Source organism: Schistocerca americana, chromosome 6, assembly GCF_021461395.2.
Source record: "Schistocerca americana isolate TAMUIC-IGC-003095 chromosome 6, iqSchAmer2.1, whole genome shotgun sequence".
NCBI classification, from domain to species: domain Eukaryota; kingdom Metazoa; phylum Arthropoda; class Insecta; order Orthoptera; family Acrididae; genus Schistocerca; species Schistocerca americana.
Window position 1 is genome coordinate 155,817,606 of NC_060124.1, and position 26,249 is coordinate 155,843,854.

General features: G+C 39.6%; 1 protein-coding gene across 1 annotated transcript in view; it reads right to left on the reverse strand.

Moving 5' to 3' along the window:
- The window catches only part of LOC124619805 (UDP-galactose transporter senju), an 80,863-nt gene that overhangs the window by 20,235 nt on the left and 34,379 nt on the right, over nucleotides 1-26,249 (reverse strand). Inside the window, exon 4 of the mRNA XM_047146400.1 lies at nucleotides 14,640-14,779. Coding sequence (XP_047002356.1) covers nucleotides 14,640-14,779 — 140 coding nt within the window. The remainder of the gene's footprint in view (nucleotides 1-14,639; nucleotides 14,780-26,249) is intronic.

The following is a 26,249-nucleotide window of genomic DNA, read 5'->3' on the forward strand; positions in this document are numbered from 1 at the left end:
GGAAATAGAAAACACACACACACACACACACACACACACACACACACACACACACACACACGCCACACTCTATCAACAGTCTTGTATGTGCACAACACATGTCTACATATCACACACACACAGCAGTCCACAGTTGCCAGAGATGGTGCGCGCGCGCGCAACTGTGGACTGCTGTGTATGTGTGATATGTAGTCATGTGTTGTGCACATACAAGACTGTTGATAGAGTGTGGCGTGTGTGTGTGTGTGTGTGTGTGTGTGTGTGTGTGTGTGTGTGTGTGCGTGTTTTCTATTTCCAAAAAAAAAGGCCTTTTGGTGGAAAATGTAAATGTTTAGCAGTATTTTCATTGTGCCTGTCTCCGAATCAATGCTTCCAAGACACTAGTTTCAAACATACAAACTCTACGAAGATTACAAAATTAATTAGGTCACCATAATGATTTTTCTAGAAAAACATTGAAATTGTATGCACAGATTACAGGGCTAGCCATGATCTATCATTGTAAGCAGTTCCTCTTGATGTTGAAGCTCTTGTGTCCAAACTTGCTCACAAATAAATTTGTTTTTGGGTTGGATGTGGCTCGAGTAAAACACACTTTTTCCTCTTTTACTCAGACATGTTTAGCTGAAGTTACAGTTATTTTCTTTCTATTAAACAACAAGAAAAATGTACTTTACTACCTATACATATATTAGTTGGTTGGTTGGTTTTGGGGAAGGGGACCAGACAGCGAGGTCATCGGTCTCATCGGATTAGGGAAGGACGGGGAAGGAAGTCGGCCGTGCCCTTTGAAAGGAACCATCCCGGCATTTGCCTGGAGCGATTTAGGGAAATCACGGAAAACCTAAATCAGGATGGCCGGACGCGGGATTGAACCGTCGTCCTCCCGAATGCGAGTCCATTATACATATATTAATTCAAGTTTTTATGAAAGTATTCACAAATTGGAAAACAGACATCATTTTTTGTACAGTGATAGATAAACCTTACAAAGATTTAAAATTCCCATCTCGAACAAATTCAACTGTTCAGCTGCCCATCATTTTGTTTTTGCACTTCTGTAAACAGTGACACTGAAAGTTTAAGAAGTGCACTTTCTCACAGTGAAGATAATGGGGAAAACAAAACAAAAAAAGTGAAACACAAATGCATGCATGCACATACACTTCCACATAAAATTAATGAATATTAAGCCTAACCATAACATTACCAGTCATAAATGATGTTAATGATGTTTTTTTTTATTTTCAGCTCTATGTGGTTGCAGATGACAAACTGTGGAAGATAAACAACTGTAATGCAAAACATAAAAGACCACAAAAACCATAGTATTTAGTAACAAGGTATACACAAAAAAATCATGTCTGTTTTCAAATTTGAGAATAATTCCTTAAAAGCTCAAATTTGTATACACACAGTTAGTAAAGAAAATTTTTCCTTGTGTTTAATAGAAAGAAAATAAAAATCCACTGACAATGCTTTAACTTCATTGAAACATATCTCGATCAAGGAAGAACAATTGTGTTTTGCTGGAGGCAGATTCCATTCAAAAACAAATTTATCTGTAAGCAGTTAATCATTCAGGACATACTTCTTGAGAGACTTAGATATGGTCTAGTGACTCATTTATAAAATTAGATATAAACCACCGAGTTCTTATTTGAGACACATTTTATTACTTCCAGTCTTCTCAAAGGTGTCTGAGTGGTGGCCTAAGATAAAATATTGGCTCATTTTTCTGAGCAGAACATGTTAACTACTACTCAGTTTGGCTTTCATTACAGATACTCCACAGACAATACCATGCAAGACCTAAAAACTGATGTCAGGGCAGAGATAAACAAGAAAAAGATTTTGTTTGCATACTTTAGGGTCTTCTCAAAGCTTTCGACTGTGTGGACCCCAAAATACTCCTGTGCTCACTGAAATGTTATGGCATCAATGACATCCCTCTTACATGGACAAAAAGCACACAGCCACATTTACTGATTGTATCGTAGTAACAACATTAAACATAGAATGGGGGTACACAACATGGGAAGTCTCGCAAGGTTCACTACTGGGTCTTCTTTCCTAAGGCTGAAATCATTTCTTTCTCAGTTTCACAGGTGAGCAAAAGACACACACAAGAATTGTTTCAATTCTTGACTACTTGTGCTGAAGAATGACAAGAAGGGAGCGGTATTGGATGCTTCTGTTTATTCATTTAGTGCAATGAGTTGGACTTACTTTACCTACTTAATTTGTTTCCCTGTATTGGTGTTCTGCTGGAGAACTGTCCTTGGGTACTGAATTTCAACCAGCAGGCTGCCAGGGTCAGAAATAATGTGAGGTAATTGTACTCACATCAACTAAATTTTCTGCACTGTTCTAAGTTATTACATTAAGATTGGCAGATATCAACCACCAATTCAGAAAAACAAACATGAATGCACTAGAAGGCATTCCAACTGAAATGGCAAACAAAACAGCAATGAAAATTTTGTCGTAACACTTCAAACAATAACAGTAAGTGTTAATTATGTACAATATGTCAATAATGTACAATCTACATTTATACTCCGCAAGCCACCCAACAGTGTGTGGCGGAGGGCACTTTACGTGCCACTGTCATTACCTCCATTTCCTGTTCTAGTCGCGTATGGTTCGCGGGAAGAACGACTGTCCGAAAGCCTCTGTGCGCACTCTAATCTCTCTAATTTTACATTCGTGATCTCCTCGGGAGGTATAAGTAGGGGGAAGCAATATATTCGATACCTCATCCAGAAACGCACCCTCTCGAAACCTGGACAGCAAGCTATACCGCGATGCAGAGCGCCTCTCTTGCAGAGTCTGCCACTTGAGTTTGTTAAACATCTCCGTAACGCCATCACGGTTACCAAATAACCCTGTGACGAAACGCGCCACTCTTCTTTGGATCTTCTCTATCTCCTCCATCCGTCAACCCGATCTGGTACGGATCCCACACTGATGAGCAATACTCAAGTATAGGTTGAACGAGTGTTTTGTAAGCCACCTCCTTCGTTGATGGACTACATTTTCTAAGGACTCTCCCAATGAATCTCAACCTGGTACCCGCCTTACCAACAATTAATTTTATATGATCATTCCACTTCAAATCATTCCGCACGCATACTCCCAGATATTTTACAGAAGTAACTGCTACCAGTGTTTGTTCCGCTATCATATAATCATACAATAAAGGATCCTTCTTTCTATGTATTCGCAATACATTACACTTGTCTATGTTAAGGGTCAGTTGCCACTCCCTGCACCAAGTGCCTATCCGCTGCAGATCTTCGTGCATTTTGCTACAATTTTCTAATGCTGCAGCTTCTCTGTATACTACAGCATCATCTGCGAAAAGCCGCATGGAACTTCCGACACTATCTACTAGGTCATTTATATATATTGTGAAAAGCAATGATCCCATAACACTCCCCTGTGGCATGCCAGAGGTTACTTTAACGTCTGTAGACGTCTCTCCATTGATAACAACATGCTGTGTTCTGTTTGCTAAAAACTCTTCAATCCAGCCACACAGCTGGTCTGATATTCCGTAGGCTCTTACTTTGTTTATCAGGCGACAGTGCGGAACTGTATCGAACGCCTTCCGGAAGTCAATAAAAATAGCATCTACCTGGGAGCCTGTATCTAATATTTTCTGGGTCTCATGAACAAATAAAGCGAGTTGGGTCTCACACGATCGCTGGTTCCGGAATCCATGTTGATTCCTACATAGTAGATTCCGGGTTTCCAAAAACGACATGATACTCGAGCAAACAATATGTCAATACTGTACAATATGTCAACTTTTTGTGTAATCTATTAGCAAAACAAGCAATGACAATGAGCTACTGTGTATAATAGGAGAGAACATTTGCAGCTGACTCTCAAGCAATGTCTGTGCCACAACCGGAACTTCCCTATCTCTGAAGAATCTGCTTCTGTGCAGCCCTTCTAGTTGAACAAAACTGAAACAGTCACTTGACATTAAATCTGAGCCGGGACAAATATGTGCAGTAATTTCTACTACCAAGTCACCGGATTGATTCCAACATTGTAGCTGCTGTGTGTTGTCATCACAATACATCAATATTATTTTAAACAGCATTCCACTTCAGTTTTGTGGATTAAGGGCTTAAGATTTTCCATAACACTGCACAGCAACTTACAAGGTTTACCGTCGATGTAAAATAATTAGTCCTTTCATGTCTCAAAACAATGGTAGCAAAATTTTAATGGTGGAATACTCAATCTTGTTAAGTGGAAATGACACATGTCTCCATGCCATAAATTGTTACTTGCTGTGTGGATCATGGTGATAAGTTCTCACTGTCTGCGCAAATTAACTCTAGGATCATCTTTAAAACAACAGAGGAATGAGATAGCAACTCCCACACACTGTTAATTGTTGGTTTCAGTTGGAAACATGAAGTTTCCTGAAGGAAAGGTCATGACAAATTTAGATCCATGTTGTTGTTGTTATTGTTGTTGTTGTTGTTGTCTTCAGTACAGAGACTGGTTTGATGCAGCTCTCCATGCTACTCTATCCTATGCAAGCTTCTTCATCTCCCAGTACTTACTGCAACCTACATCCTTCTGGATCTGTTAAGTGTATCCATCTATTGGTCTCCCTCTATGATTTTTAGTCTCCAAGCTTTCCTCCAATACTAAATTGGTGATCCCTTGATGCCTCAGAATGTGTACCACCAACCAATACCTGCTTCTAGTCTATTTGCGCCACAAATTCCTCTTCTCCCAGACTCTATTCGGTACCTCCTCATTGGTTACATGATCTACTCATCTAATCTTCAGCATTCTTCTGTAGCAGCACGTTTTGAAAGCTTCTATTCTCTTCTTGTCTAAACTATTTTTTGTCCACATTTCACTTCCATATATGGCTACATTCCATACAAATACTTTCAGAAAATATTTCCTGACCCGTAAATGTATACTCGATGTTACAAATTTCTCTTCTTCAGAAACGTTTTCCTTGCCATAGCCAGTCTACATTTTATGTGCTCTCTACTTCGACCATCATCAGTTATTCTGCTCCCCAAACAGCAAAACTCATCTACTACTTTAAGTGTATCATTTCCTAATCTAATTCGCTCAGCATCACCTGATTTAATTCGACTACATTCCATTATCCTCATTTTGCTTTTGTGGATGTTCATCTTATATCCTCCTTTCAAGACACTGTCCATTCCATTCAGCTGCTCTTCCAGGTCCTTTGCTCTCTCTGACAGAATTACAATGTCACAGGCAAACCTCAGAAGTTTTTATTTCTTCTCCACAGATTTTAATTCCTACTCCAAATTTTTCTTTTGTTTCATTTACAGCTTGCTCAATATACAGATTGAATAACATCGGGGATAGGCTACAGGCCTGTCTCACTCCTTTCTCAACCACTGCTTCCCTTTCATGCCCCTCGACTCTTATAACTGCCACTTGGTTTCTGTACAAATTGTACATAGCTTTTGCTCCCTGTATTTTACCCCTGCCACCTTTGGAATTTGAAAGAGAGTATTCCAATTAACATTGTCAAAGGCTTTCTCCTAGTCAACAAATGCCATAGACATAAGTTTGCCTTTCCTTAATCTATCTTCTAAGATAAGTCGTAGGGTCAGTGTTGTCTCGTGTGTTCCAACATTTCTACGGAATCCGAACTGATCTTCCCTGAGGTCAGTTTCTACCAGTTTTTCCATTTGTCTGAAAAGAATTTGTGTTAGTATTTTGCAGCTGTGACTTATTAAACTGATATTTTGGTAATTTTCACACCTGTCAATACCTGCTATCTTTGGGATTGGAATTACTATATTCTTCTGCCAGTCTGAGGGTATTTTGCCTGTCTCATACATCTTGCTCACCAGATGGTAGAGTTTTGTCATAGCTGGCTCTCCCAAGGCAATCATTAGTTCTAATGGAATGTTGTCTACTCCCGGATCCATATCTGATTTTAAATGACTATCAGAGTTTCTCAGTGCATCTGATATGTGGTTGGACACAACATGTAAACTGTCAAAAGGTGGTGAGAAATACTTTCACTTCATTGGCTGTTTCTCAAAAGGTCCTCTGGCCATACAACAGATCAATTCTTTATCAACTCCACCAAATGTATAAATAAACAATCAACAGGTGTAATGTCACTTGTGTTCAGCAAGGCTCCCTAGAGTGGGAATGCAGCCATTATGATAGGCCACTCACACCAGCATCCATAGAGGACCAAACAAAAGGCAAGGTGCTCACTGGTTCTGCCTCATTTTGCTGTTATTCAACTGCCACTATACTGCAGCTTTGGCTAGGTATTCCCTTCTGGAGGTTCCGCCACGTGGTGCATGACTTTTATTTGACCACAGTTCAGCAACTTGTGCCTTGTGCATCAATGATGATTTCTCTCTCTCTCTCTCTCTCTCTCTCTCTCTCTCTCTCTCTCTCTCTCTCACACACACACACACACACACACATACACACACACACACACAGCCTCAAGGGAAGTGACTCGACCATGATTTGAACCAGGGCCCTATAATTGAGTGTCATCAATGCTAACCACAAGAGTAAGAGCCGCTGACGACTGCCACTACAGTGCACTCTGAACCACCAACAGATTACATGTTCAGTGCACAACACTCTGAAATTGTGGTTTCCAGATGGAACTTAACTTACGAAATACTGGCTCAAATGAAACTGCATAGAGAAAGTCTCAAACATCTTTGATGTATACACGCAGATTGAAGTGAAGAATCAAAATTTGTACCAAGGCTATGATTCTAACCTGGATCTCCTGCTCACTAGGCAGATGCACTAACCACTATGCTATCCTGGCACAGTGATTTTGCGCAACTGCACACACTACCCTAGCACGCCTCCCTCTTCAATCCAAATTCCCATTCACTCCTCAGCCTACTTGATATTCCCCCCACCAATACAGCTGGATGGCATCTGCAGTACTGTTTGAGTTTAGGGAGAATACCAAGTGGGCTGAGGCATGGGAATTGAGGAGTGTGGTGGGCTAGGGTACTCCGTGCAGCAGTGCAAAGCCACTGTGGCAGGATGGCGCAGTGGTTAGTGCATCTGTCTAGTGAGCAGGGCACCTGGGTTCGAATGCCAGCCCTGATACAAATTTACATTTGGTCCTCCAATCTGCAGAAATACTGGCTACTAACAATGAACCTAATCTGTCTATTCTGTAGCAATCTCTGAATAGTTTCTATTGGGACTCAGATGAGTTCCTTCAAGAACTCTTTCTGTTTGAGTCAAGGACTAATTCATTATTTGATTTTAACAAAGTTGTTTATGTTAATAAAGATTGTGACCTGAAGAGTGTGTTATAACATTACTAATGAGAAGGCTGCAAATTTGCTTTACCATGTGCTACCATAGATGTCAATTTCTCGATCTCTGGCAGCAACAGCAATAGCATCAGGACTTGAAAACACACAACAACAATAGCAACAGCATCTAAAACTACAACAGGAGCATCAGCACCAGCAACCCATGCCAGCATTCAGCCATTGAATGAAACTGAAGAAGACTGGAAAGTATATAAAAAATGCCTCATGCTGCATTTTCAGGCAAGTGAGGTTAAATGTCAAGATTGCCAACAAGCCTTTTTTGGTTTCTACGGTTCCTCATTTATATTCCTCAGTTCAAAAGTTAGCCCCATTGTCCAGTCCATAGATGTTACTACTGCCTGACAAATTTCTTTTATTGTCCAACCACTTTTCAAACAAGATACACATGGTAGGAGTAAGGGTATAATTCTTACAACACCGCAAGTAACACACTGTAAGCTATGCAGCGTGGATTACAGAATGCCAGGGGTTGGGTGGAAAATGTAAATTCAAGTGTGAATGCGGTAAATAATATGCTGAAATTTTAATTCATGATGTAGTAATTCACTTAGCCATGGATAAGGAGGACTGCACACAAGCTTTAAGTCAGCCAGACCCCTTCATAGCTGAAGTGCTACGAACAGAGTAGGCATTTGAATTACAGCAAGTGGAACAATAAACTTTTTCAGCAGACTTCGTTATTTCACAAGTGGCCCAGATAGTGATAGAGTTCAGTGGGTTTTTGTAGCAGAGACTGTGATTCAAGCTGGAGTTTATTTTCCTGAAAACCATCCCCATTCTTCTTCTTCTTCTTCTTGTTTTGAATGGGCCTACTTTGGACCATGTTTGTTCAACAGATGGGCTTTGATCATTGCCCAGTACTGTCGCATCTACCGCCGATGCAACTCCTTCCTTTCTTCTGTCCAGCGGGTACCTTTCCTTCAGGGCTTTTCCTGAAATCCTCAGACTTCCTTCAGGGTATGCATCACAGACTGACTGTTCTGGATATCAATTATTCCCAGTTCTTTAACGTCTTTTTCAGTTTCTGTCAGCCAAGTGGTGTGAACCTTCTTGTTTTGCCAGAAGGTGAACAGACAGTTGGTCTATCTGTTCGGAGGCAATCTTGCAACATGGCTGTAGAAAGCTACCCTTCTTTTTCTTGTCCAGTCAGGGAGCTCCGAGTTATATCACCTTCTGAATTTCCCATCTTCTTCTACCAGGCCTAGGATCTTCCTAAGGCTTCTCTTCTCTCTGACTTCCAAGTTCTCCATCAGACCTCTCCGGTTCATGGAAAGACATTCGGCATGAAAGGGTTTTGGTCGTATGACTGATGTGTAGTCTTAAGTTTCAGATTGCATGACAGGCATTTTTTGTTGTAGGTCTTCATAGTCAGTCGATAGGCTAGTTCTAAATTGTTGACTCTCATGGATAATGATGTTTTACCTGATGAGTTCAAATCCATTCACCAAGATACTCAAACTTTTCAGTCCTTCTGATGTTACCCTGGTCTAGTAACATCTCTCTGTTAGCTTCTTTGATGTCGGGGAAGAACTGTGTTTTCTCCAGTGACACTTTGAGGCCCACTTTGGCTGTTTCCTGAGGCAGTTTACTTTCATTGTTGCCATTTCAAGACAATCAGCAATCAGTGCCATGACACCTGCAAAAGCCAGACAATCTACAATCAGTTGTTTGTTCTTACGGCCCAGGTAGACAACACTCTGAACAACCACACTGGCCAGTTCCTTGCACCATTCTCTCTCAACCTTTTCAAGGACACAATTGAAGAGAATTGGAGACAGTCCATTCCCTTTTCTCACTCCAGTTTTTATATCTAAGCTTTCTGAGGTCTCACCTCTAAATTTGACCTTCGAATGGGTGTTGGTAAAGGTTTCTAGAATGAGTCTGCAGGTTTTGTTGTCTAGTCCTAGTTCCTGGAGTATTTTGTTAAGCATTTCTAAATCAACAGAGTTGTAGGCCTTCCTGAAATCAACAAAGGTGACAACCACCTTGTGGTTTCTCATCTTGGAGTATGCCAGTACAGTTTTCAGGTCGAGGATCTGTTCAGCACAGGATCAGGTCTTCCTGAAGCCTCCCTGATATTCTCCCAGTTGACTATCCAGTTTATCTTCTGCCCTTGTTACTAATGCCTTGGAGAGAATCTTATATGTTATTAGGATGAGAGAAATTCCATGGCAGTTGTTCCGATAAGTTAAATCTCCCTTTTTGGGAAGTGGATGGATCAGACCCATGTTCCAATTAGGTGATAATTTCTCTGTTTCCCAGATGTCCTGGATCATCTAAGTGAGCTTGCCCACAGCATTGCTTCCAGCACATTTCCAGATTTCAGCAACGATAGAGTCCTCTCCAGGTGCCTTATTATTCTTTAGAAGTTGAATGCTTTGTCTGACTTCTTCCAATGAAGGAGGTAGTGAGCCCATGGTTTGTTTGTAGTTGAAACCTTCACTAAATTGATCACAATTGAGTAGGTTTTTAAAGTACTGAGCTAATAGGTGGCAGTTGTCCTTATTATCTTAGCTGTAAGCCTTCTTTGTTCCAAAAAAGTTCTCCCAATTTTTCTTGGTTTTTCTTACAATTCCACTTCCCCCAGAGTGTCTGTCTTTGGGCTACTGCATTGTCACAGTCTTCATTCCACCACAGACACTTCCTTCTTCTCATGAGGGGGGCGAGGTCATTGGCCGTCTCCACAGGAGTCTCCTTCAGTTGGTCCCAGCTATTGAAATCTGTACTGTTCAGTCTCTGGCTTACTTCTTGTCTGTTCTTAAGCTGCTCTACATCAAATCTTACCATCTGGAGGTTCTGTGTACACTAGTGTTTCTAGGCTGGAGTCTCAATCTGACCTTCGAGAGGTAGTGGTCTGAGGCCAGATTGGCACTTCTTAATACCTTCATGTTTTGTATTTCCTTTTGAGATTTTCTTGAAATGGCCACATGATCCATCTGGAATTCACCCAAGTTGGTGTTAGGTGAAATCCAAGTCTTCTGCTCAGCATGTATACAAGGAAAAAAAATTCCTAAATTTCCCGGTTAAAAACACTTTTCCTGGGTTAACACACACATTTTCCATGTTAAGTGACAGTGTACCTTCCCTTGAAACTGCAAAACTTATCAATCATTTCAATGGTTCAGGTTTTATATACCGGCGTAGAGCTTCCCGGCACTTTAGAAAATTAACAAGGCCCCCCCCCCCTCCCCCCCCCCCCCCACCCTGCCCAAAAAAAAGCATTTTGGAAAGATCTTTGATGTGCAGCAACATGTACACTGCATATCTTTGTATTATGAAAGTACACAGTCAAATCCCACCACACTCAGCGCGTTAGTTTCCAAAGCACTGAAGTTGAGATTGCGATGCGTTTTGCATGTCAATCGCAGCTCATGTCATATGATCTCGACAGCCAATGACAGCAGATATTCAGAGCATAGCACACATGATGTAGTCAGCCAATAGCAACACCACTGTTAAGTAGCACGAACACACAAAGAGGAAAAGTTAATGGTTCAGATTAATACAGACAGTGTAGCTACACGAAAGGCTAAGCTTTCACATATAATTTTTTTTTTCTTTTCTTGTGTGTGTTACACTTTAAGACACATCACACAAATGTTCCAGTAAAATTTTAAATAACGACAGAAATGTTTGGTCTTCTGGGCACAAAGTTCCTGTAAGTAGCTGATCCTTGAAGTGTTAAGTTTTAAGTGACAGTCAAACTCTCTGTGATTCAAGAAATTGATTGCACATTCATACACGTAATACAATTCATCTTACGTAAAAGGAAAATCACTTTGAAAGTAATGCTTTTCAAACCACCATTAACAATATTTTCCAGCAACCTGTTAGAAATAGGTTCATTTCAGCAGTTGCCAGAGAGTGCCAGATATTGCATGTGTGCAGCTACGATAATGCAGGAAGCCCATATGTTTGTACATATATAGCATTAAGAGATCTTACATTATGTCACAAAAGAAACAGGACACCAAAAGATACTCCAAGAGCATCAAAATTTCGCAAACTATACTAAAATGCCTAATTTGGCTTAAAATGCAAATTTGTATGTCCTGATTCATAGAGCTTACTTTTAAGAAAATCAGCATGTACCTAAAATTTCCTTCTACTAGCCCAAATTTTAATTTCTAGTTCACACTTCCTCATATAAAAATTATAAAAAACAAATTTTATTATAACAGTTGTATAAAATTAAGAGAAAATGAAAAAGGTACATGGAGGTAAATCATTACAGTAAATTTGCGCAGTTACAATAATTCACATTTATCTAAAATTTTAATACAAAATACATAGAAAATTAAGAGAAAAATGAGTTTGTTCATTTTCTTACATTTCCTTTTTCAGAAAAAATCAAGTTTGAAGATCTGAGGTAAATAAAACAGCAAAATAAAATTATTCACATTTAACTAAATATTTTTCATTAATAGGATTTCAATAAAGTGCAAAAGAACCCTCACATTGCCCACCACTCAACATCCATTTGTTTTGGGCTCCTCTGACCCTATGTGCATGGCACTACGCAGAGGCTAACTTCTGAATTACCAGAAGCGCTCCATTTATTTGGGCCGCTATTAAGTACATGAGCGAGTGTGTTGGTTGTTTCAGCCAAATGAAAATCCCAACCTGATACTAAGCTTTTCAGTGCGGCTTTCAGGCTGCAAATTTTATTGGTGTACCAGTACTGTATTATCTCATGTTTGGCGTAATGGCATTTGTGTGTCAGAAGATGAAACATAAACATGGGTCATGTGGGGAAGATCGGGTGGACAAGAAAAAATTTTCCGGGCAGCATCTGGCAGCTTGTTGCTACTGCAGATACAGCGAACAGCCCCACTTCAAGCAGCAACAAGCAGGAAAAGGAACTGCTCATACGCAACTCAACTGCTCAAGTGCATGAGCATACTGGCAACCACTCAAAAGAACCTAATGTAAATAGTTGTGATGTCACACTCATTGGAAGCAGTTTGTTGTTATGAAGTATTGCATAGTCTTCATACTGAAGACTTTGACACATTCTGTTGTTCACAGATGCTTGTGTATGCACTGTTTTTTGTTGTTGTAAATGGCACTTTTCCTTTGCAACTTACATTTTATTTTGTTTTCTCTCTCACATTCATGTTTTATTGCTGCAGTATTATTCTGCAGTAATGGGATACAGTAGAATTCTTTATTAGAATATCTGTTCTTACCAGTCAAAATTACAAAAATTTAACTGAAAACTAAGACCATGAAAAATTCCTGGAATTGTAAATTGTTCCCAGGTTTTTCCCAGTTTTCTCCCAGATGAAAAAATTCCCAGGTTTATCCCGGTTGTCCTGGGGCATATACACCCTGTCTGCTTCCTTGGCAGGTGTTCGAAGGCTGAAGACTTCATGACCAACCCATAAGTCCTACACAGATCCACCAATCGTTCCCCATTGCGACTGGTTCTCATATATGCTGGATAGCTGCCCATGATGGTTCTGCTCTTTTTCTTTCTTCCCAGTTGGGCACTGAAGTCACAAAGCAGTTTGACAGTGTGTGTCTCTGGAACTTTAGAGAGAACATCTTCTAAGTCTTCCCAGAATTTGTCAGTTCTGTATGGATCGTGTCTGTTGTCCTGGTTGGTTGGGGCATGTACGTTGACTACATTGTAGCCCTTGTTAGCACATTTGAGGGAGAGGATGCTACAGTAAAAAGATATTCAAAAGATTATCATCTTGTTCTTTATCTTTATCTGCAAGATTTCCTGCAAGTCATTAGTTCTCATTGCCCACCCACATGTTGTCTGTAACCAAGTGATTTTGTTTCAAACAATTCTCCTTTCTGATGTGTCTAGTCTATTCAGTTTTCATTTGTTCACTGTGTGTTCACACTCACATCTCTTACAAACTGAAAAGTTACCATCAATTCAATCACCAATGCAAGACTTCTTAACCAGGCCTTACAAACCAAACACCACTGATTACTGTTCTGTTAATCATAATGTGTACCACAATAATTGGTACTGAATGAGGAGTCAGTCACAATAAACAAGTTTCAATGCAGACTGAGTGAGGCGGTGTGCAGTGTTTAGCACACTGGACTCGCATTTGGCAGGATGATGGTTCAAAACCCATGTCTGGTCATCCAGATTTACGTTTTCCATTATTTTCCTTCATCACTCCAGGCAATTGCCAAGGCATAGTTGCTCTGAAAGGGTACAGATGATTTCCTTCCAATCTTCAACATAATCCAAGCTTGTGCTCTGTCTCTAATGATGTCGATGGGATAATAATTAACTCAGTCTTCCTTCCTTCCTTTTTTCAAAGTGCAGGTCATACTTACCACTTCTAAAATACATTTTGATGGTATAATAAGGTATATGCACAGTGTTTCCTTCACTGACAGCAACTCCTTTTTGATGTAGAAAGTAATATTTAACCATCATGAGTTTGTGGACATAATATGTCACTCTAAGAGTGAGAGCATGTAATAAATTATGGCACATATTCCTCATTAATCATTTCAGATGGCACAGATTGTATGTACATCATGAACTTGACACTTTTATCTAGTTCACAATTATACTTTCAAGATAAAAACATTTACATTTACTATCTTAAATTAGTGAACATATCTCTAAAATCATTATAGCTTTAATGGATAGGGTCATATACCAATATGTGATGCTTTTTATGATAGGCTAGGCATTTCCAAATAAACACTTATTCATATAATATCTTTAGATTTGGATTTTACTTTGTCTCACATAAAGGTTTGAGGGATATAAATGACAGAAACATGAACTTCTGAACAAAGTAAGCAAATTTCATAATTCAGAAAATTAGTCTTTTCACTGTGCGCCAAAAATTAACATGTAGCAACACAGAGAATTTTATCAACTCAATACAGTTCTGTATGAGCTAATCTGATGAATTTTATTCCAAATATGAGCTAAATAAAATCACTGATGTGATGCACTATTCTAAATAGTGATTTACTCTTTATCCTCAAAGTCTCAGGATCCAATTAGTAACAATATATAAATGTTTCATATGATAATAGCAACAACTGAAGATGCACTTTTTTTAATAATGTCATAATTTATCAACATACACTAAATTTCATTAAAAGGATTCAAGTACTAATTTCTTCCTAAATTGAGCCTACTTAATATTGGTCTTTTTTGTTCATTTAGTAGTTGGGTTGCTTCCAGTTTCACTTGTCAGCAACTTCATATCCTGTCTTCTACAACATGTATGGAATAAACATTCTTCTCAACTAGTAATCAGAAAAGATAAATTAAAATATACTAACCTGAAACGCAATACCTGTCACTACAACTCTGAACTGTAGCAGGAGGTAATATGTTGTAGGGTCAAAGGCTGACAGGTTTATGAAGGCCAAATTGTTATACAAGCAGTATAAAAAGGCCGGTACAAAATATAACAGCATTACTGTAAAAATAAAAGAAACAAATGTTAATTCTTAAAACATATTTGACTGCAGTTGTTAAAGAGAAGACAAGAGTTCTTCCAAAAAATCATGGCACTGCATAAATAGCAGAGAAATCTGGTAACTAGTTTTGTTGCCTGTCCTCTCTTCAACCCCTTGTAAAAGTGTGCTTCAAACTTGAATTGTTTATTTTCTTTCTTTAAGGATATAATAAAGTGGTGACCTGCATATGAACAGGTAAGAGATTGTGAAACTAGTCACTGACACACACACACACACACACACACACACACACCTGTCTCTCTCTCTCTCTCTCTCTCTCTCTCTCTCTCTCTCTCTCTCTTACATTCAGTCCCACATTGAGTGCTCTGTCAATCCCACCATGACAGAGAGCCCCACCTCCCAGCTCTCAGAGAAAGGAAAAAATATATAGTGTAGTTAGGTGTTTCCTTCCAAGAAAATGATTTTAAAGTAGGTATTACATTGGTTTTTAACAGGGTCGGAAATGGAACTCCTGTGGCTAAATTCTGCATTACTTTATACATGTTACAAGAAAAACAATTACATTTAAAAGTAGTTGCTGCTCCTACAGGGTTAGCCTAAATGATTTATCAGGTTTCAAACCATTGTTTACTTACAAGTACATGACGCACGAGGACAGCTGATACATGAAAAGATAGATGCACCCACCAAGTTTCTGGTACATTCTACAAATACTCAATGTGTGCGCCATTGGTCGCCTGGCACACATCCAAACAGTAATCCAGTTCATTTCACTAGCACATTTCCACCAAAATCCATAACAGCACCTCTATTGCATTCCTACAGTTTTTGCAGTGTTGTTGGCTTTGGGGGCACATACACATAGTCTTTAACATATTTTCACAGGAAGAAACCGCATGGCATTAGGTCTAGTGACCTGATAGACTATGGCAACAGAGGAACATCACCCAGAGCTGTGCAACGTATCTATCGATAGGAATAGCCAAAATAAATTAGAAAATCAATTACATACATAAAACTAAGCACAAAATTAGATCTGGTGTTAAAGTCTTTAAAACTAAGGGCCAACCTATCTCTCTTATGAAAATGCAGATTATATTCACATATGTTAATGGTAATTAGTTAAAACTGAAAAAATGAATTTTAAGGAGGCAGATGGCAAAACAAGAGGGGAAGTAAAAATATCCCAGGCTTCTTCATCACATGTTGAGAAAGGTGTAGACAATTGTACTACAGTGAGGTGGAGCACCATCCTATTGAAAGATGAAAGTCAAGGAGTCAGCAAGACTCACAACTGCAACATATCTATGTACATGGAACATATCACCATCTGCCTGATGATGAAAGAGGAGCCATACATCTTTGTCTTGGATGTGACGCAGAAGACATTCACTTTTTGTGAACCACTTTCCATACGGACATACCCCACACTCTCTCACAGTAATGATTCATATTTCCCGATAGATCAAAAACCACTTCATCGCTGAATATCAATGTTCTCACAAAATCATAATCACGTCCACAACCTGCTGCATTTTGGTACAAACCTCCAACCAGTGGGTGTAATCATCTGGAGTCAGGTGTTTTAACAGTTACAAATTGTAGGATTTAAAATGCAAATGCCACTGCAAAACATTACATGTCGTTTTATACAGAATGTCCAGTCCACAGTTAGCACAAATGGCTGAATTTTGTGGCCTACGCACATAGCTCTGTCTCACATGCTCCAAGTTTTCCTCTGAGACATGTGGTCACCCCATGATTTTCTTTTTACACAGACAAACAGTACCACTAAACTGGCGAAACCAACACAAAACGCTCTAGCAGCCAGGTGCAGATTATCTGTATTTGCATACAAATGCACACGTATGCCCATAATGGACTAACATTTCCCATATTGTAACACACAGAAACTTTTCTCCTGCATTGCTGCCGTCTCAGAGTGCCTTCACAGGCCTGTTAGATAGCGTGCACGTGAGTCACGCCACAAGGCGGGCTTTTTAAATTTGGCGAATCAATCTTTTCATGCATCAACTCTCCATGTACATCACACATTTGCCAATAAAAAGTGCTTTGGAACCTTATGACTCATTTACGCTAACCCTTCACTACTCGGCTGCTGTTACTCTCTAATACTTCAAACAAAGTATTTCAACTTCACATGGACCATTATTAGCTGTCTATATAACACCAAAATCAGAATACATTTTATACAAATATTAGAGTTAGGAAACAAACAGTAAAACAAAAAACATTAGGGAACTTTACCTAGACATAAATGGGTATAGGAAGGGCTTCAAGGCTAGGACAAACGCACTTCGAGGGGATGCTGGGGGAATACTGACAGACCCCAGTGCTATATTAAGTAAATGGAGGGTGTATTTTGAGAATCTATTAAATGTACACCAGGAAGGAGGAAATGAGCAGGCGTACGAAATACATACAGCAGAACCCCAGATACCTGAGCCAACGTTAAAGGAAGTAAGAGAAGCAATCAACAAACTTAAAAACCATAAAGCACCAGGATCAAATTGCATAACTGCAGAATTAGTTTAAAATGGGGGACAGAAATTGGTGGAAGTAGTTCACAAAGTGATAACTAAAGCATGGAACTCAGAGATGATACCTGAAGAGTGGCAGGAGTCGATTATTCTGATCCCAGTTTTTAAGAAAGGCAACAAAATGGATTGTAGTAATTATAGAGGGATATCGTTATTACCAGTATGTTCCAAAATTTTCTCGAATATTCTGCTAAGCAGGCTTACACCATATGCAGATGAAATTGTGGGGGATTACCAAGCCAGCTTTTGGAGGAACAGATCAACTGTAGACCAAATATTCACCCTACGTCAAATTTTGGAAAAGAAATGGGAATACAATAAACCAGTTCATAATCTTTTCATAGATTTTACAAAAGTATATGATTCAGTATTGCAATCAAAATTGTACAGAATTCTTTTGGAACTTGTAATACCAAAGAAGTATGTTAGACTTATAGAAGCGAGTTTGAAAAACACAAAAGGTAGATTACGCATGGGGAAATTGGAGTCAGAAGAATTTGTAATAAAGAAAGGACTTAAGGAGGGAGATGCCCTGTCTCCGCTACTTTTTAATTTAGTCCTAGAATATATTGTACGAATGGCAGCAGATAATTCAGAGGGTGTGGAGTTAAATGGAAATATTAAGATTTTTAGGGTATGCAGATGATCTAAACATCATTAGCGATAGGAAAGAATCTGTAACAGCAAATGTGAATGCATTAATCAAGGCTAGTGAAGATGTAGGTATAAGGATAAGTGAAGACAAAACTAAATACCTGGTTACTACTAGAATGCCAACAGCAGTAGATCAGGAAATGTTAAGAGTTGGAGACATGCAGTTTGAAAAAGTGAACACATCTAAGTATCTAGGCGTGGACATCACTTCGAGAAATGAGATTGAATCCGAACTGAAGAAGAGATTACGGGCGGGAAATGCGTGCTACTTCTCACTGAATAGATTACTTTCATGACAGATATTGTCTAGGAATTTAAAGATTAGAATATACAAAACTATTATTCTACCAGTTATGCTGTATGGGTGTGAGACTTGGTCTCTCACTGTGCAAAATGAAAAGCTGTTTCGAGTATTTGAAAACAAAATTTTGAGGAAAATTTTCGGAGAAAAAAGGGATGACATTAGCAGAGAGTGGCGAAAACTACATAACAAAGAGGTTCAAGAACTCTATTCAAGTCCTGACATAATCATTATTATTAAATCACGTAGGCTGTGATGGGCGGGTCACGTAGCTCGAATGGATGAGGGCAGGGCAGCGCGCAGAGTACTGGTAGGGCACCTAGAGGGAAAACGTCCTGTGGGGAGACCGAGGCATAGATGGGAGGACAATGTGAAGGCTGATTTGAGGAGCATAGGTATTGAAGGTGAATGGGAGGAAATAGCTCAAGACAGGGACAGTTGGCGAAAATACGTTGCTGCGGTAATGGACTCTCGAGTCCAGTATGACCAGTGAGTAAGTAAGTAAGTATTAGAGTTGGGCACTATTTACATTCTTGAGTCTGAGTCTTCAGATAAATTGTAGGAGTGACAAATGAAATATTCTTTCCCACTATGTTTAAATTTTTGGGGATTTTCAATTTCCTGCCAGATGTCTACTGGCAACTGTTTATAGACTTTTGCACCAGAATATGAAACATCATTCTGAAACCTAGAGAGGCATGCATAATCTATGAGGAAATTATTTCAACTTCTAAATAATGTAGGGGTGGAGAAGACCACCACTCACTGATAGCACTTGATTCATCAACAGCCAGACACAAGAGAGAATGAAAACTTCACTAGCTTTTGGAAGAAATCCTGCGCTGATCTAAAGTACATAATGAGACTGTGTCTAGGCAATGTGGTGGCCAAATCATTCACTCAAATCGCCTAATATGTTCTTCAAACAAATCACGACATACTGTGGCCTGGTGACAAGGCACATTGCCATCCATAAAAATTCCCCGGGAATACGAAGTCCATGAATGTCTGCAAATGGTCTCTATGCAGCCAAACATAACCACTGCCAATCATGATCAGTTCAGTTGACCCAGAGGACTCAGTCCATTCTATGTAAACACAGCCCAGACTATTTTGAGGTGCAATCGGCTTCCACAGTGCCTTGTTGTCAACTTAGGTTCACAGCTTCATGGGGTCTGCACCACACCTGAACCCTACCATCAGATCTGAACAACTGAAATCAGTACTCATCACGTCACAGTTTTCCAGTCATTTAGAGTCCAGCCAATATGGTCCCAAGCCCAGGAGGGGCACTGCAGGTGATGATGTGCTGTTAGCGAAGGCACTTGTGTTGTTCATCTGCTGCCACAGTCCACTAATGTCACATTTCAACCCACTGTCGTAATGGATATCATTGCATACGTCAACATCGACTTCTGTCATTATTTCATACAGTGTTGCTTGTCTGTTAGCACTGACAACTCTCAGCCAAGTGAAGGCCGTCGGCCACTGCATTGTCCATGGTGAGGGATAATGTCTGAAGTCTGGTATTCTTGGCATGCTCTTGACACTGTGTATCATAGAATACTGGATTCCCTAAAGATTTCTGAAATGGTATGTCCCATGTATCTAGCTCCAACTACCATTCCGCATTCAAAGTCAGTTAATTCCCATCGTCAGCTGTAATCATGTCAAAAATCTTTTCACATGAATTACCTGAGTACAAATGATAGCTCCACCAATACGCTTCCCTTTTACACCATGTCTAAGCAATACTACTACCACCTGTATAAGTGAATATTGTTATCACAAGACTTTTGTCACCTCAGTGTACATACAGGATGTTACAAAAAGATACGGTCAAACTTTCAGGGAACATTCCTCACACACAAATAAAGAAAAGATGTTATGTGGACATGTGTCCGGAAACGCTTAATTTCCATGTTAGAGCTCATTTTAGTTTCGTCAGTATGTACTGTACTTCCTCGATTCACCGCCATGATTTCATACGGGATACTCTACCTGTGCTGCTAGAACATGTGCCTTTACAAGTACAACACAGCATGTGGTTCATGCACGATGGAGCTCCTGCACATTTCAGTCGAAGTGTTCGTACGCTTCTCAACAACAGATTCGGTGACCGATGGATTGGTAGAGGCGGACCAATTCCATGGCCTCCACGCTCTCCTGACCTCAACCCTCTTGACTTTCATTTATGGGGGCATTTGAAAGCTCTTGTCTACACAACCCCGGTACCAAATGTAGAGACTCTTCGTGCTCGTATTGGGGACGGCTGTGACACAATACGCCATTCTCCAGGACTGCATCAGGGCATCAGGGATTCCATCTGACGGAGGGTGGATGCATGTATCCTCGCTAATGGAGGACATTTTGAACATTTCCTGTAACAAAGTGTTTGAAGTCACGCTGGTACGTTCTGTTGCTGTGTGTTTCCATTCCATGATTAATGTGATTTGAAGAGAAGTAATAAAATGAGCTATAACATGGAAAGTAAGCGTTTCCGGACACATGTCCACATAACATATTTTCTTTCTTTGTATGTGAGGAATGTTTCCTGAAAGTTTGGCTGTACCTTTTTGTAACACCCTGCAGATAGGCGTTATCCCTGACACATCATTTGCTCCCATAATCCAGATCACTCATTCTCTACTAACCCACACCCTCATCTACATCTACAACTACATACATGCTCCGCAAGCCACCTGACGGTGTGTGGCGGAGGGTACTTTGAATACCTCTATCGGTTCTCCCTTCTATCCCAGTCTCGTATTGTTCGTGGAAAGAAAGATTGTTGGTATGCCTCTGTGTAGGCTCTAATCTCTCTGATTTTATCCTCATGGTCTCTTTGCAAGATATACGTAGGAGGGAGCAATATACTGCTTGACTCCTCGCTGAAGGTATGTTCTCGAAACTTCAACAAAAGCCCGCACCGAGCTACTAAGCATCTCTCTTGCAGAGTCTTCCACTGCAGTTTATCTATCATCTCCGTAACGCTTTCACGATTACTAAATGATCCTGTAAAGAAGTGTGCTGCTCTTCATTGGATCTTCTCTATCTCTTCTATCAACCCTATCTGGTACAGATCCCACACCGGTGAGCAGTATTCAAGCAGTGGGCGCACAAGTGTACTGTAACATACTTCCTTTGTTTTTGGATTGCATTTCCTTAGGATTCTCCCAATGAATCTCAGTCTGGCATCTGCTTTACCGACGATTAATTTTATATGGTCATTCCATTTTAAATAACTCCTAATGCCTACTCCCAGATAATTTATGGAATTAACTGCTTCCAGTTGCTGACCTGCTATATTGTAGCTAAATGATAAAGGATCTTTCTTTCTATGTATTTGCAGCACATTACACTTGTCTACATTGAGATTCAATTGCCATTCCCTGCACCATGCACCAATTCGTTGCAGATCCTCCTGCATTTCAGTACAATTTTTCATTGTTACAACCTCTCGATATACTACAGCATCATCCGCAAAAAGCCTCAGTGAACTTCCGATGTTATCCACAAGGTCATTTATGTATATTGTGAATAGCAACGGTGCTATGACACTCCCCTGCGGCACGCCTGAAATCACTCTTACTTCGGAAGACTTCTCTCTGTTGTCTAGGAACTCTTCAATCCAACCACACAATTGGTCTCATAGCCCACATGCTCTTATTTTGTTCATTGAACGACTGTTAGGGAACTGTATCAAACGCCTTGCAGAAGTCAAGAAACACGGCATCTACCTGGAAACCCGTGTCTATGGCCCTCTGAGTCTCGTGGACGAATATCGCGAGCTGGGTTTCACACGATTGTCTTTTTCGAAACCCATGCTGATTCCTACAGAGTAGATTTCTAGTTTCCAGAAAAGTCATTATACTCTAACATAATACGTGTTCCTAAATTCTACAACTGATTGATGTTAGAGATATAGGTCTATAGTTCTGCACATCTGTTCGAAGCCCCTTCTTGAAAACGGGGATGACCTGTGACCTTTTCCAGTCCTTTGGAACGCTATGCTCTTCTAGAGAGCTACTGTACAGTTTCCCCTTTTTCTGTCCTGTGACCCCATCTCTGTCCACACCTCCCCGTCATCTTCATCAGGCTTCACTGCTCACTGGCTCCAGTACTGGTATGTCACATGCCAAGCCCGTGCACCTGCCACCCCACTCCCACTTATCCCTATCCAGCAACCTGTTGTCTCAGTCTCAGCCATTAGTTATTTGTCCCCAACCTTTCCTCCTGCTTCCTGCCTCTCTCCCACCCAATGCATGCCCCAAGCAGTCCAATAACTAGCAAAGTTTTCACTTTCTTTTGTGTGTACCTGTCAATGGCTCAATGCTTCTCCCTCCTGTTGAGGACTCAACACTTCTCCCAATTGGTGAGAAAATATTTGCATTCTGCCAGGACTTTCTTTACATATTTATTTCCACTTCTAGTACTGTTGTTGTCAACTGCTGAAGTCATCATCTTGATAAAAGAATTGTTCGAATTATCTATGTAACATGTAACTAACTGAATTCACTCTTGTTATTAACCACAAATACTATTACGGAGCACATTTATTGGCATATTTGCATATAGGTGTAAGAATCTTTAGGTTCCTGAAGAAGCTTCTGCAAGATGTTCAGCTATTAACTTAACACAATATTCTTATAATTGTCAACAAGAGTTCTGTTATTATTTTAGAAACAGGTTCGATAACTCTGGTGAGTATCCCATCACATGCTTAACAATAATGAATTTTTTCAAGTGAATTTGTAGACTTACTTTAGAGTATACAATTGATGTTTAGTTATCTGAAGCAACTGATTTGTCTGTCAGACATTAGACCACAATAGAGACAGTGTACACAAAAGAAAAGCATGTGGAAACCATGTCAGCACTATAGCAGATTGCAAACATGCTGTTGTTTGGGGTTAGTATTCTGTAAACAACCGAGACATCAGAAACAGAACACTGGATCACTGTGGTTGGCACTGAATGGTGAAAGCATTAGTTGAACATTATAACACTGCACCAAGGAGATTACCTAACATATGAATTCAATCAGATGTCAAAGATTCAGTCACATAAATGAAATGTCTAGGGTTTATTGTTGAGGGTACATGAGCTAAATGAGCACATACATCTGACTGTAGGAGAAGTAAATGGCAGATTCCAGTTCCATGCTAAAATTTTTGGGAGGACAATGAGCCCATTAAAAAAAATGAAATTAACAAATGAGTTATTGGTGCATCCTTTCCTTGGCATTATCTGTTGAAATTTTGAAAATCATTACCATACAACATGAATAATTAGCATTTTTTGTCCCAATGCTTTTCAGTGAAGTCCTCTTGCTTCCAGTAAAAAATGTTGATCTGATACAGAACACCACAATTTATATTTTGTAACAATGTTATGAAAAAGTAAGTTCCTACTCACCATATTAGCTGATGAGTCACAGATAGGCACAACAAGAAGATTGTCACAAATAAGCTTTCAGCCAACAGGGCCTTTGTCAAAAATAGACAAAACACATACACACACACACACACACACACACACACACACACACACACACACACACACACACTTGTCATTTTGTGTGTGTGTGTGTTGTCTATTTTTTACAAAGGCCCTGTTGGCTCAAAGCTGATTTGTAACAGTCTTTTTGTTGTGCCTATCTGTGGCTCGGCATCTCCGCTATATGGTGAGAAGCAACTTTCCTTTTCATAATATTATTACATTCCATCCTGAATTTTCCATTGTTTGACAGTTATAGTAAAGAAAAGAAATATGGAAACTTTTTGGATGCCAGACATGCCTTGTAGTAAATTGTGATAAGATAAAACACACTATTTTTTTGTTAATGGATAAACACAAAATTATGTGGGACAACCATTTAGTGGAACGGATCTTGCTACTTTTGAATATCCTATGCATAAATGAAAATCACTGTACAGAAAATTACCTCCCATATGAAACTTGAACCACATAAAAGGAGAAAATTTCTATCTGCCAATGGCAGCAACAGCAACATGCACAACAGACATATGCATAAAAAAGTGTATTTGTTTTCTATTTAATCCCTATTTGGTCTCATTTTTACAGAGCCTTTCATCCATTTTGCCAGGTGGAGGAGCTTCTAGTTGCAAAAGGTTATGTAAATAGCTCTACTAAAATGTTGCTTTTTTATTTATTTGCTGCCAATCAGCAAGAACATATTTTCTAATATTTCATAAATTAAAATCTGAGAAAAAGATCAACTACCTGGAGCATGAATTTATACTCAGCTGAATTATTTTATTATTTTGCCCAACATGTTCTTCACCTCCAACCCTGGGCATCTGAAACTGTCATTATCAATTTTATTTGATAGTAGCCACAGTTGCATAAAAATATATTCAGTCTCATGACCAATCTAGGCCCCAAGGCCATTACCAAGTGGTCAATTACTTACTACAACAGGAGTCTGCCCAATGTAATCAAGATAATCAGAAAAGAGATAGTTCTAAAGTAAACATACACACCCCTTACAGATTATGCCTTACGTCGGTTCCGATTGTCCAACTGCTCCCTACAAGGCAGTACAAGGAATGGTCTACGATCTAAGATTACGGACACACGATCCGTATGTCACCAATTCCAATGGAATTGTTTCTTTATTCAAGCAGCTCCTCATTTGGTCTCTCAAGGCTGAGTGGATCCCATTCAAGACCTCCCTAGCTCAGAAAAAAATCTGAGGAGCAACAGGGAATCAAACTGATCCTTCTGCACCAAAGGCAGCAAAGGTGACCACTTGGCTTTGAGGACAATTCTATAGAATATAATTTGTATATTAAATATGACACATGAACAACTGATGTTCAGAACATGCTCAGTGTGTTTGTAGAAATGACATAACAAATATGGTAAAATTTTGAGCTCTCAGAGCAGATGTTTTGACCTCACCTGTTTTTTTCACATAAATATACAGCGGTAAGCTGCTAATGACATATATTTATTTAATGTTACTTGCACAAAATATTTCTGAAATAGAGCTTCACCATCAATGCTCCCATTATTATTTTAAATAAAGTTTAATTTTCCACACTGTATATAGTTTAAGTGAATCATGCAGTTGACAGAGTAATAAAAATTTCAGCTTCATATGGATGCATCTGGCAGGTGGCATATGAGTACAAAAATTCAACAGGAATCAGGGTACATCAGTCTGTAATATATCATTCCTGGCTGTGTTCATGGCCTTGTCCTCTGGCTGTTGTGGATGCCAGATCCAGCTTCTGATATCTGGAAGAAGGGGGCTTTGTTCACTCTTGAAAGGATAGCCTGATTCCTGTGTAGCACTTTTAAATGGGTTGTCATTAGGACCTACTATCCTAGCTCAAGGGCTACGGGCTTTCCTTGATGGAAGGCATTTTTCTTTTGAAAAGTCTGGGCAGGAAGCCACATTCTGTTGAGGAACACTACTGACAGAAACAGGAAATTGCCAATGAAAATGCCTGCATTTTGTTCCTGAGATTAATTGGTGAAAAGAGCTAAATGTTAAATCTACATTTACATCTACATCTATACTCCTCAAGCCATCATATAGTGCATGCCAGATGGTACCCCACACCACTACTAGTCATTTCCTTTCCTGCTCCAATCTCAAATACAGCATGGGAAAAACGACTGCCTATATGCCTCTTTATGAGCCCTAATTTTTAGTATCTTATCTTTGTCATCCTCACACAAAATGTGTGTTGGCAGTAGCATCATTCTGCAGTCAGTTTCAAATGCTGCTTATACAATTTTTTCAATAGTGCTCCTTGAAAAGAACATTGCCTTCCCTCCATGGATTTCCATTTCAGTTTCCGAAGCATCCCCGTAATACTTACATGCTGTTCAAACCTACGGTAACAAATCTAGCACTACACCTCTGAATTGCTTTGATGTCTTCCCTTAACCCAATCTGGTGTGGATACCAAATACCAA